Source organism: Ctenopharyngodon idella, chromosome 20 (assembly GCF_019924925.1).
Source record: "Ctenopharyngodon idella isolate HZGC_01 chromosome 20, HZGC01, whole genome shotgun sequence".
Lineage (NCBI taxonomy): Eukaryota > Metazoa > Chordata > Actinopteri > Cypriniformes > Xenocyprididae > Ctenopharyngodon > Ctenopharyngodon idella.
In genome coordinates, this window is record NC_067239.1 from 11,555,963 (window position 1) to 11,568,837 (window position 12,875).

General features: G+C 38.6%; 2 protein-coding genes across 2 annotated transcripts in view; both read left to right on the forward strand.

Annotated features, from left to right (window-relative positions):
- LOC127502714 (DNA polymerase zeta catalytic subunit-like) overlaps nucleotides 1–12,875 on the forward strand; it is an 845,784-nt gene that overhangs the window by 739,507 nt on the left and 93,402 nt on the right. The window lies entirely within an intron of this gene.
- Nucleotides 1–12,875, forward strand: part of LOC127502741 (DNA polymerase zeta catalytic subunit-like) — a 101,136-nt gene that overhangs the window by 42,210 nt on the left and 46,051 nt on the right. Inside the window, exon 2 of the mRNA XM_051876039.1 lies at nucleotides 5,377–5,566. Coding sequence (XP_051731999.1) covers nucleotides 5,377–5,566 — 190 coding nt within the window. The remainder of the gene's footprint in view (nucleotides 1–5,376; nucleotides 5,567–12,875) is intronic.

Sequence of the window (12,875 nt, forward strand, 5' to 3'; positions counted from 1 at the left end):
GATTACTACAAAACAGAGAAATATTAAAAGCAATTTATGGCATGTTATGAGAAATAATCACTTATTCCTGTGCGTCTTAACATGCTGAGTGAAGAAGCAACTAGTAGCAACAAAAGCTGTGATTGTGTGTTTGTGTTGTCCATGCTTTAGCAGTCATGAGCATCTGTAAATGTAAAATCTGCTTGCATTTAGCAACTGAAGATGATCTCAGACATACTAACGCATAGGATTGCAGCACATTTTCATCATAACAAAAAAATCAGTGAAACTAGCTTATGTAACTAGTTTATGTATTTAGTTAATTGAGGTTATTTGTATACTGTCTTTTATGACAGTATACAAATCCTCTTCACTCACCTTCTTGAAGAAACATGGAATAAAACAACTTTTGCTTATTACAATTGCATTCATAAAAATATATGAGCGTGGAAACTAAAAACAAACAAACAAACCTGCTCTTTCTCCTCATGTATGCAGGACCGTCATCATCCTCTTCCTTAGCTCTTGTTTGCAGATCGGAGTGTTACTCGTAAAAGTTTATTGCAGCGTAAACAATCGAGATCCACATAACAATGCTTAGATCAAAGATGAAAAAGATTTTGTCCGTTTATTAGCTGTAGGTGGCATACCGAAACTTTGCAGACAAGCCAAGAAAGCGTTTGCGGCAGTCACGTGAAGTTAACAAGTTCCTTTTATAAGCGTCTGCTAAGTAAAATACTACAAATGTAAATGTGCGTCGATGCTTACCAGAACCATTTTGTTGAAATGACCTCAAACATTAATATCTCTTGGTAAATAATCCATTGTTTTGCTCGTGTCCGCTCCAAACTGCACAAACATGGCGGATATCACCCACTACCACAGGTACAAAACCCCTCCCACCGCCACGCGTGTGAAGATGAATGAATCACCTGAGCACGCAGTGAAGCACGTTTAACATACATAAAAGCATATAAAATAATGAATTGCTACATTTCTTATAAATCGATTTGATATTATACATATTAGAGAATGTTCTGTCTTATGTGGCACTTTTATTATATTAGGTTTTTCCGCAGATATGTTGTTTTTGACAAATTCGCTACATTAAAAGTGTAACGTTAATTTATATCAGGTACTACCAGAAAACGAAGTCAATTTTAAGACAATTTTATGCTAATTATTGCTTATGTAACCATCTGTGAGTGAACATAAGCTGAGTCATTGCCAGAAGTGGCACAGATCTCTATAGCCAGTTGGGCCAGTTATGGTGAACAGAAATCGTCCCAGTGCTTTACAGCCGTAACAAATATACATGTCCCAGAGCGAGCTGCGGGCCACAATCGGCCCGGTTAACACGCGCCGATGCCGAGTCTGAGCCGCAGGCGCCCGAGGCAGCCGAGCTTGGGCCAATTACTACATGCTATCTGGGTAAGCTGATAACTCACGAATATCAGCTTATTGAAATAACCAGTTTTCCCCGTTTACATGCAAACCAGTAAACTGACAATGCAAGTAAGCCGCGTTTACATGACTTTATTAATAAATCGAGTTATTTCTCTGTAGTGACGTCAAAAAATTATCATTTGCACATCTGACTCTGAGTATTCCATATGTTATGTCAGTTGTGATGTTAAATAAAGCTTGCAACATGTCAGCGGGAAACTTACGGCTAGGGCTGTCGCGATAACCACGATATCGTAATACTGCGCTATTGACAAGCCAACCGCAGAGGACTGCAAAAACCGCAGCAACCGCGATATTTGTTTTCTATTTTTTGAAAGATTATGTCCTTCTTGTTTTACACTTCATGCATGTGTACTAAATATTAAATAAGTTAATAATGATAGCTTAATGTGTACCATGGTGATTTGTACTGAGGCTCCGTAGATTTGCACTAAACAAGCCTAATCAGAATGTGAGAGAGATTGACTGGGCGCGTGCGATTACCTGCGCCTGTCCTTCAGGCCCGAGACATTTGTGAAAAAAGGTTGTGTCCAAAGATAGCAAAATCTCTGCCTTTGTATCGATGTATTACTAGTCAGCTGAGCCTTATAAAGTGGCGCTCAAACTTAAAATTATTTCAACAGCTTGTTTCTTTACATCTCTCTTTGAATGAATCAGCGTTTTTGAAAGTGCAGTTGAATGAATGGTTTAAAGACTCAAAGACAGTCCCTTGCCGCCACCTTTTGGCGCAACAATGTAACTGCACTGACTGACAGCCCATCTAGAACGCGAGATGAGTAGTTCTGCTTATACTCGTGAAATATCAGCAGAAAGTCTCTTGTTTAGTCAGATTCGAGAACTAACTATTTTACATATAACAATAGCCCTACGATCTTATTGTCAGGTTTATGTTCTGTATGTAAGACCCTTATTTTGACATTCTGTTCTGTTTACTTCACTTCCTGTTTCAACGGTCTATTTAGTTTCGATATTGAATATGACCTCGTTACACAGATTTTATATGGCGGTAATACCGCATATCGCGCTATTGAGCCACTCAAAAATACCGCAAGGGAAATTCCTTAACCGCGACAGCCCTACTTACGGCTCGTATATTTTTCTTTCATGCAGTTACAGATGCAGCGTTTTGAATGAACCATTTCTACTTCTGCTGCACGAGAGATGAGGACACATTTTTACAATTTTCTGGGTCTTAAAAGAGTCTGCGCTTGTGATATTTCCTTCTTCCTTTCCCGCAAAATGCTTGCTCTGTCTGGATGCGTTTAAATCTGCACTAAAACAGTTTCTGTCACGTATCACACATGCGCACTTCAATAAGCCGACAGAAAGCAGGTTAATGCATTTACATGCCGCTCGAAATCGGTGTAAGAGGCAAAAAACTATCTGTTCCGACCAGTTTATTCTTAAGCCATTTATGACCTTACTCCGATAAAAGAAAACAGGTTACCGCGTTTACATGACCACGTTCCTTGTCGGCTTATTAAACATAATCGGCTTAAGAACGTGCATGTAAACGCACTCAAATGACATATATGGGTATTATCACACTCATTGTTGTGAATGCGACATGACTCTTTAAAATAAAAATCAATCAACGGGTTTATCTAGGTTTTATAAATGTAAATTTATGACTTTAAATGTTCCTTAGTTGAGAACATATTGCCATTTTGTTTTCCCTTACATTTTTCTTTAAGTATGATGTCTAGGGAGCACATGAAAAGTTGTGTTTATAGCAACACTTCAAAGTATAAAAATATGAATTTCAAAAGATCTAAATTACTTTAAAAAATTTTTTACAGAAAGTATGTTAAGGCTTGAATACCTCTGTTCCCAACCACTAGAATGTGGAAATAACGTTTACTGATCAGATCCATTGTATCAGCTATATTCCTATGACACTGCAGTTTGTTCTGAATAGTGCTTAAACAACACCCTAAAATTTGTCAAAGTCCTGGAATAGAATGCAAGCAATCTCCATCAAACATGGAAAAAACAAGAATTTATTGAAATACAATCTGGTCATTAAAAACTAGCTCAACAAAAGGAGCACATATTCTCTTTTCTTATAAGAACCTCCCTTGGATTGTTCAATTCAAATCTCTTGTCCTAGAAGTGGGCACAAACAACAAATACCACAAATACTTATTCAATTAGTTTTCTTTATTTTAAAGACAAAATATTGTCTACGTTCATTAGTACTGTAAATATTGTGAAGAATTAGAATATTTAGAACCAAAATAATTGTCCACATTGAACAACTTTTCTTACAATGTTTGCTTCCAAATCCTTCATTTCCTTCTGCTTCTGTTTTAACCATCTCCACAGTGCATTTGATTTGCTAATGAGCTGTGCCATTTGACTTTCGGACTTGCTTTCTGCCACTTCTGCACAGAAGTCAGCATGTTTTTCCAGAGATGCGCAAACTTCAACCAATGTTTTCTTTTTCTTCTTTCTTTAGCTGCTGAATGTCTTCCTCAGCTGCCTTCCTCTTTTGACTACAGTTCATTGGCTTTTCTCTTCCTCTCTTCATCCAGATGGAGTCTGTATCTTGATCTTGCAGATTTAGCTGCATTTAGTAACTCTTGATTAAAGGCACATTCAAAAGCAGACACTCTGTCAGTTTAAGTCTAGACTGAAAACACATCTCTTTAACCTGTCATACACATAATACATTATCAATTTCGACTCCATAACGGTGTGATGAATCCGATCTTCAGTCCAAAGGAACTGGATGAATATTTAAATGCTACCGATCATGATCTGAATTCTGACTTGTGATGCAGCCTGAATCATAATCACACCGTGTTCGTTCGCTGGCCAGAGGAGAACTGGACCCCCGACTGAGCCTGGTTTCTCCCAATGATTTTTTTTCTCCATTCTGTCACCTGATGGAGTTTGGGTTCCTTGCCACTGTCACCTCTAGCTTGCTTAGTTGGGGACCTATTATGCCCCTTTTTATAAGATTGTAATAGAAGTATATAAGTCCCAGGTGTCCCCAGAATGTGTCTGAAGTTTTAGCTCACAATACCCCATAGATCATTTATTATACCATGTTGTAAATGCCCATTTTTGAGTGAAAGGAAAAACATGCAGTTTTCGTGCATGTTTCTTTAAATGCAAATAAGCTGCTGCTCCCCATCCCACTTTCTAGAAGAGGATGGAGCAAAACGTGTTTGGTTTTGATTATCATCTCTATCGTGGCCACTATCACGTGATAGTGCAGTTCTTGGTCATCATGAAAGTTAATTATTTGTATCTCTTTTAAAGCCGTAACAGTTTTAACTTCTGATATATGGTTTTCTGAGCGCACACATCCAAAGCACGTGCACAGTATGAGTGTGAGTATGAAATTGATTTGTCTTGCATGTCTTATTGCACTTAAACTGTCAAATACACACAAGGTTGTCAAAAATATTTTTTTGTCAATGTCGCACACCCCTAATGCGCATATACCCCTGTTTTACTGACCTATCAAGTTCTTAAAAGGAAAAAATTACAAAAATGCCCATCCCTAATATGGTTGTATTGTTCTTGTATGCAAATTGCTTTACTTGTTGGTTTTGTTGTTGTTAAAACTACCAATACTTCTGTAGTCAATACTGAGTTTTTAAAAACGTAACGATACCAGCCTTTCTGCAGTACCGGTAGTTCACTGTGCCTAATAACACTCCATAACTGTATTGCAGTTACTGCAATGCTTGGCCTCTTGTGGCTTATTGCTTTCAAATTCATTGATTCAATTTCACACGATGATATGGGCACAAATCTATTGCAGTGAAGAGTGTTGTGCTGTTGAACAGACTGCAAGAGTAGAATTTGCCTTATCTGTGAAGAGAAGTGCATTAAATCTCTCAGGCACCTTAATTTCAAAAACTTTCTCTTTCATCACTCCACAAGGTGATACTGATTCTTTTTCTCTCTTGTTTCTAGGCCAGAAGACTTGTCTTCATCTGCATGGCGTGTTCCCATACATCTATGTGCCGTATGACGGATTTGGACAGGAAGCAGATCGTTACCTTCGACAGGTGGCCTACAGTATTGACAGAGCCCTGAATGTCAGCATGGGAAACCCCTCGTCTAATGTGCAGCACATCTTTAAAGTGGTTCTGGTGTCTGGCATGTACGTGTAAAAGGCACGCTAATGCATACTAGGGTTTGCTTGGACGGCTACTACGGGTTGGCGATATGGCAAAAATATATCAGTTTTTTTTCAGGCATGATCACTAGATCCACAGTCTTATCACGATTAATTTAATAAGAATAGTTTTGCTTTTATTTTATTAACATTAAAGGGCATCTATTATGCCCCTTTTTATGTAAAATAAGTCTCCAGAGTGTGTATGTGATGTTTTAGCTCAAAATACCCCACAGATAATTTTTTATAGCATGTTAAAATAGCCAGTTTTGGGGGGGCGAGCAAAAACAAGCCATTTTTGTGTGCGTCGCTTTAAATGCAAATGAGCTGCTGCTTCCAGCCCACTTCCGATAAGAGAGTGGAGCTTCAGAAGCTCATGCAACAAACAAACAGGACAATCTCAAGCACAGAAAATGTCAGAAACTGTCAGTAATGGTGTTCAGTTCGAACTGGAGTCGGACGATGCCTACAGAGTCAGAGAATATATGCTGCATGGAGACAGTATAGTTTAGTTTAATTACGGTTATAAATTGTCATCTTGCTATTATCCACTATTAGTACAAGCCTGTCCAAAACTTTACTGATGAGTTTTATGAAGTTTATTGTACATCACACAAAAGATGATGCGTCTGTTTTCACTCCAGAAAATCAACCAAGGATGGTTGTATGGGGCTACTGAACGTTAAACATTTTTAATTATTGATTTAAAGAGTAGAAAAATTATTCATTAAATTATTTATCATTGTAGTATTGGATGAGTGACTCACTCTCACTCTCTCATTCTGTCACTCTCTCTCTTTCTCTTTCTCTCACACTCTCACTCACACTCACATTCCATCCCTTTATATACCTAAAATGGTGCTTGGAGAGTACTGAAGTGTTTAATCATTATCCACATATATTTTTATTAAAAATAACTGTATAAATAAGTTCCAAATGACACTTATGTTTGAGCCCCACACTTTTCAGCACTCCAGAGCTCTAACATTGCATAGTTTGGACAAAAATAACAGATCTTATTCAGAGGTGTAAAGAGTACCTAAAAACCATACTTGAGTAAAAGTACAGATACTGTAGGAAACTTTTTCCTTGTCAAAACAGAGACCAGGAGACGTTGGGATATCTTTCAAGCAGAAGTTACTCTTTATTGAGAAACGCACTGTGCGTCGCTGTAGTTACCGGCATTTCCCCAGCCCTGATCTAATCAGCATAACAGTGTCATTCAAATGCATAGGTGCTAATCCAATCAGTCTGACAGTATCGCCCATACCTTCACATTATCATAGAGACAAAGGCAGAGCTGTGTCTTGAGCTTGTCATGCCAAATGGTCAGGAAGTGCATAAAGACACCTGGGCTGCCTGACTTGATTTTCTTAGAAAGTCATCCTTTTTACCTTAAAATGCTAAATACAATGTACTTCACCATAGTATTTCATGTGATGTCATGTCAGGATGTAGGATCAGCAGATCTTAAACAGATTCTTAAATTTGTAATCCCATAGTCCCCCCTTTGAGAGTTCTAATAACTCTCACATAATACAAATTTAAACCTTCTTAAATCCCTTCTATAACCTATGTTTGTTAACATAAGTCCCCTCTTCCAGTCATGCAACTTGTAACAGCTACAGGCACATACAGCTTATTCTGTCGTGTCCAACATTTACATAAGTGATGTTCTTTTACTTGAGTATACTGTTGACACACATATACAACGCAGGGTGGTAATATGTTGTATAAACTACATGATGACACAGAAAACCATGTAGCATAAGCGTGGAAGTCCTAAAAGTCCATGGCGCCTGAATAGTTGTGGAGTCTGTTCCCTGTAGTCCATTTCCAATGCATTTCCATGTTTGTCCCAAGTTGCTCAGATGATTCTTTGTCGTTGTGCAACTCCGAGTTGCTCAGATGACTCTGTCGTCATGAAGGTTGTTCATGGATATCTGAGGTGATGCTTTACACCAGGTGCTGCTTATGAGCCGTCATGGCATATACACATACCTGCAACACAAGTATTCATGCATAGACTTTAGTACGTTAGACCTCTGATGATCGTATAGTTTTATGTCTAACTCTTATCATAATAAACTTCTAGTGATTGTATAGTGGTTTTGTTCTTCTTTTTCTTAACCTAGTCTTAATCAGTTTGACACCTATAGACCAGTAAGGTGGGGATAAACTACTGAGAGGGGGAAACCTATGAGGAAGTCTTCACCACAGGGTTGGCCCCCGAGGCCTTATGCACTTCGGTTCTTCCCTGGGCTCCTCACTGGTCTGCGTGTCCTATTCTCTCCCTGTAGTTAATTTGCAAACTTTACTGTGCTACATCTCCATCTTCCAATGAAACATCAGTCATAGCAGACATCATAACCCATAGAGGATGGATAAGTGAATGGAGTGTGCTGTAGCATAAAATTTAAGGCTGTGAGTATACTTAACTAGTGTCCCCAAATGGTGGAAGTGACAGTCAACTTTCTTTTGTTCAGAATGAGTCTTTCAGCTTTCTTGTAAATGGGGAAATTAAGCACTCACAGCCCAAATGGTTAGCATGTCAGTAAGCTGTTGCTCCAAGAGTTTGGAGTAGAGGGGAGGGGCAGTTTCAGTGTAGCAAGTAGACTGAGTAGGAGCTGAGTAAAGCTGTTCATTTCTCTTAATGTCGTCTTGTTTTTCCTACACTCTTTCATCCAATGTCCAGGTTTACCACAGTTATGACAACTGCCCTCTCTCTTAGGACATTTGTGTTTCTGTCAATTCTCTGTGTTGACCTTAAAGGATGCTGCTGCAATCTTTACTCTTGTCTTGACATCCGAGTCTCTTTCCCAAATAGCTAACCTATCCAAGTTGTTTTGCAGGGTTCCATTGGACCATGTTAGGTCTAAGAAAGGCAATGCATTTCTGTATTCTGATAAAAGCCCATCAAACCACATGCGGACCAGTGGTCCATTATCCTCCAGCACCATCTCTGGAGTGTCAGCTATTCCACTGTATGCTGCAGCTGACTGACAAAATCTTTCAGTGTACTTTATTTACAGTTTCATCCTTCTTCTGTACACAACTAGTGATCTTTGACCAGTCCACCTTTGGTCCAACAAGGTTCTGTAACACTCTCAGAACTCCTTCTCTCAATTCACCTTTGCTGGAACGCTGAAACTCAGAATTATTTACAGCACTTTCAAAATCATTGAATTCTGACTCTTTTAGGATTTGTGACATTAGCTGGGTGACTTCAGCTAGGGACATATCATAGAGCTTCATTTTTCTGGACAACTCTGTCCTAAACTCAGAAAAATTTCTATGCACTGATGGCAAACTCTCAGCAAGTCTTTCTATGTCTTCAGGACCTAGAGCGGTACTGACTACCTGTAACTGCAGTATGGGGGTTGCAGATGGAACTATGTCAACCCCTTTTACCCTACTCTGAGCCTTTTGTCTCGCTCCACACACTTCAACTGCATTTACATCTTTATCCATTAATCCAGTATTGCTATTATCCTCTAGTCTACAGAAAGACTGTAAGTCAGGATAGCTTTCATCTGACTGTTGGTCTTTTGAGACACATTTGGTTGAGGCTTTGTTGAGGCCCAACTTCTGAGTGAGACGAGACACTCGAGTGTGCAACTGTTTGTTCTGCTCTTCTAACTTAGCAATACGTTGGATTTGTTCTTGTGCAATGGATAGAGTAAATTCTCTGTGGCAGCAGATAATGCCCTTCATATTTTTCTTCTGAATGCAAGCACCAAGTACCTTTTTGCATTCTTCAATGGACCAAACTTTTTCTGGATGAATCCCAGATTTCTTTGTCAAATCCAATCTGACTGACTCAGTAACTATTGAATCCATGTGCTTTTCTGCTTTTGCTTTTCCAACAATGATTTGAACTCACTATCTGTCCATAAAGGGGTAGCTAGTCCACCTTTCTCAATTGTTGGAATTAGTCTAGCATTCTTTCTCAACAATTTGTAATGTCTTTCTGGCACAACAATACACTTCAATACTTCCCTGAGAGAGCAGAGGTTAACCTAGTTAATACACATCGTAATTTATTCAACCTTCTCTGGTGAGCAGAGTAGAACCAACTTGTAACCTTCCCTGATTTAAACAGAGGATGAACCTTCTTCTCTAGCAAAGTAGAGGATGACTATTCTGTTAACACACCACCTTTCCTGATTAAACAGAGGATAAACAACCTTCCCTTATAAAGCAGAGGATAAAACTTCCCTAACTTTACAGAGGATAAACCAATATTAGCATGTGATGCCAATCTTCCCTGCCTGAACAGAGTATACGTATATTAGCATGTAATGCTAATCTTCCCTGCCTGAACAGAGGATAAACTTCATCTCTAAAATAACATTTTTAGAGGATAACTTAGTTAACCAAACCCCACAGCTGTCTGTTAACTCTTCTCTGACGGCGCAGAGGGTAATAAATTTGTACTGGTCTTAAAGGTTCTTTTGGATAGAGTATCACTCACCAACCCTTGGTTGTACAGGAAAATTCAGCCTGGATCTTCTTTTGGATCAGATCTTTGTTGTGCTTGAAGTTTCAATCTTGATTGAGGTGAGAAGCTCTATCCGGGTCACGGCACCAAAACTGTAGGAAACTTTTTCCTCGTCGAAGCAGAGACCAGGAGATGTTGGGATATCTTTCAAGCAGAAGTTACTCTTTATTGAGAAACGCTCTGTGCGTCGCTGTAGTCATCCAAGTCCAACTAAGGCAGGGTACATTGTAGTTTATATACATTCAAGGGGGAGGGATACATACAGTAGAGGTGGAGACAATCTAAACAAAGCATGCGAATGCAGTGCAGGAATCAGCCCGTTACCGGCATTTCCCCAGCCCTGATCTAATCAGCATAACAGTGTCATTCAAATGCATAGGTGCTAATCCAATCAGTCTGACAGTATCGCCCATACCTTCACATTATCATAGAGACAAAGGCAGATGTCTTGAGCTTGTCATGCCAAATGGTCAGGAAGTGCATAAAGAAACCTGGGCTGCCTGACTTGATTTTAAGGTAAAAAGGATGACTTTCTAAGAAAATGCTAAATACAATGTACTTCACCATAGTATTTCATGTGATGTTATGTCAGGAAGTAGGATCAGCAGATCTTAAACAGATTCTTAAATTTGTAATCCCACAATACCTTACAGTGAAAATTACTCCATTACAAGTTACAAGTCACCAATTCGAATACGACTTGAGTAAAAGTATCTGAATATCTGATTTTAACAGTACTCAAGTATTTTACTCGAACTGAATGTGGGCTTAAAGATGCACAAGTCCTCAACACCTAAGAGACATGCCAGTGAAAATAAGAAACGGTTGATTTATAAGATGAGAAATCACGTTTATTTTATGAAGTCAAAATAAAACCGAACACCTCAAAATTGCAATAAATCGAGGTCGACACAACAGCCTCTTAAACATCTACAAACTCTCAAGTCTCAGTTAAGGTGAAGTGCACAAAATGGCCATAATAAACCAATATCCTTCAAAAAGGTCTCTTCAATATAGTGGATAAATACAAATGTTAAGTAAAATTAAATAGTCGAAGTCTACTTGCACTGGATGTGCTGGTATCGACCTCATCACCGGCTGCATGTCCTCATCTAATAAATCAAACACCCACGATTCAGCAACTACCTGCTAATGCACTCTCATTCATGTAAAGTAGCCTTATTGACAAGTTTGGGTGAGATATAGTACCTTCAATGTCCTTATATGGCAATATTGCTTCTTTATAGCAGAAATAAACTGCAGCAGAAAAAGTTAGGTGCCACGCAAAATGTAATGTGTAATTGCATTACTCATCACAAATGCATTGGAGTAACTTGTTCAAAAATGTAGTCAAGTAAAGAGTAAAAGTTGCCAATATCTTTGATACTCAGTAAAACTACAAAGTATATAGCCAAAAAGATACTCAAGTACAGTAACTAATTACATTTACTCAAATACTTTACGCCACTGATCTTATTTCTGAATTAAATGCAACTCTTGAGTTCTTGTGTTTGTGTACCAAACAATTAGTGGTACAGGCTTTGTAAGCTGTGTCTTGAATGGTTGGTTCATGCAGTTTTAAACAGGGGAGTATGAACCGAGCTGTCAGGGAACTCAGATCAATATAACTCAAAGGTGATTGAATTATAGTGAATAAGAACCAAATTAATATGTAAATGATTCAGAATTAATATTTAATACTATCAACTTCGTCCACCAATAAGTTGAGGTTAGGATATTTTCAATTCTGCACAGAACATTATCCCGTGGCCAACAGTAATAATATCATAAAGTGATCACTGATTATGAGCAAGGTAACAAAATTGAGAGTTTAAGGCAGTAACCTATAAGCACCCAGCATAAGACACTTGTATATGTGAAAAATCAACAAGAATTACAAGAACTACTCTAATACACACAAACTAAAACACACACACACACACACACACACACACACACACACACACACACACACACACACACACACACACACACACATTCATTCATTCATACAGTGACAGGGAGAATGGAGTCCCAAATGTCCAGTGTTAAACACTATTTCTTTGACCGCAACCTGAGAGAATTAACATACTAGCAACTCAGCTTTAGTTTGTTTGCTTAATAAGGGTTGTACCAGTTCAGCAAGTGCTGCGCAACAACGTTTCTTTGCGTCTCGATGAGTTGCTGGAAGCAATGATCTTTGAGAGGGTTTTCTTAAAGAGGTAATGTGCAGGCAGGACGATGGTAGAAGTCAGCACGAATCAAAGCAAAAGGCAAGAAGCGAAGCCAGACTGCCTGTCATTGATTTTTAACCATGTCCATCTGACCCATCCTTCTGAGTGTTTCCACCAATCAAATATTGTTTTGGGTGGGCCCAGTTTTCCTGTTCTTGCATGTAATTAGCATAATTTCCACATGGTCATGTGCGCCCAAACTTTTCAGAGTTTTAGTCAACACTTTAAGAAATCAACTTTCATAGTTTAAATGTGGTGCATCCTACACAAATCTGCTTTGCATCAAAATCACCCATCACACGGATACTAAATAGCATATACTTCCCATAATTTGGTTAGGCTTCATAAGAATTTAGCTGTAATTAATGTTTAAAACACAGGAAGAACTCCACAGGTTAAATCAAACACACATGATACATAGGATATATACAAGGCACCTATTGGTGATTAATTCATATCATTGGCAGCAATTTTGAGACTGTTTCTGTTAAAGAGAGTGAATTCATTAAAGTTTCTGCTGTCTTTGAAATGCATAGCTGGGCAGAGGTGGTGTCTTGGA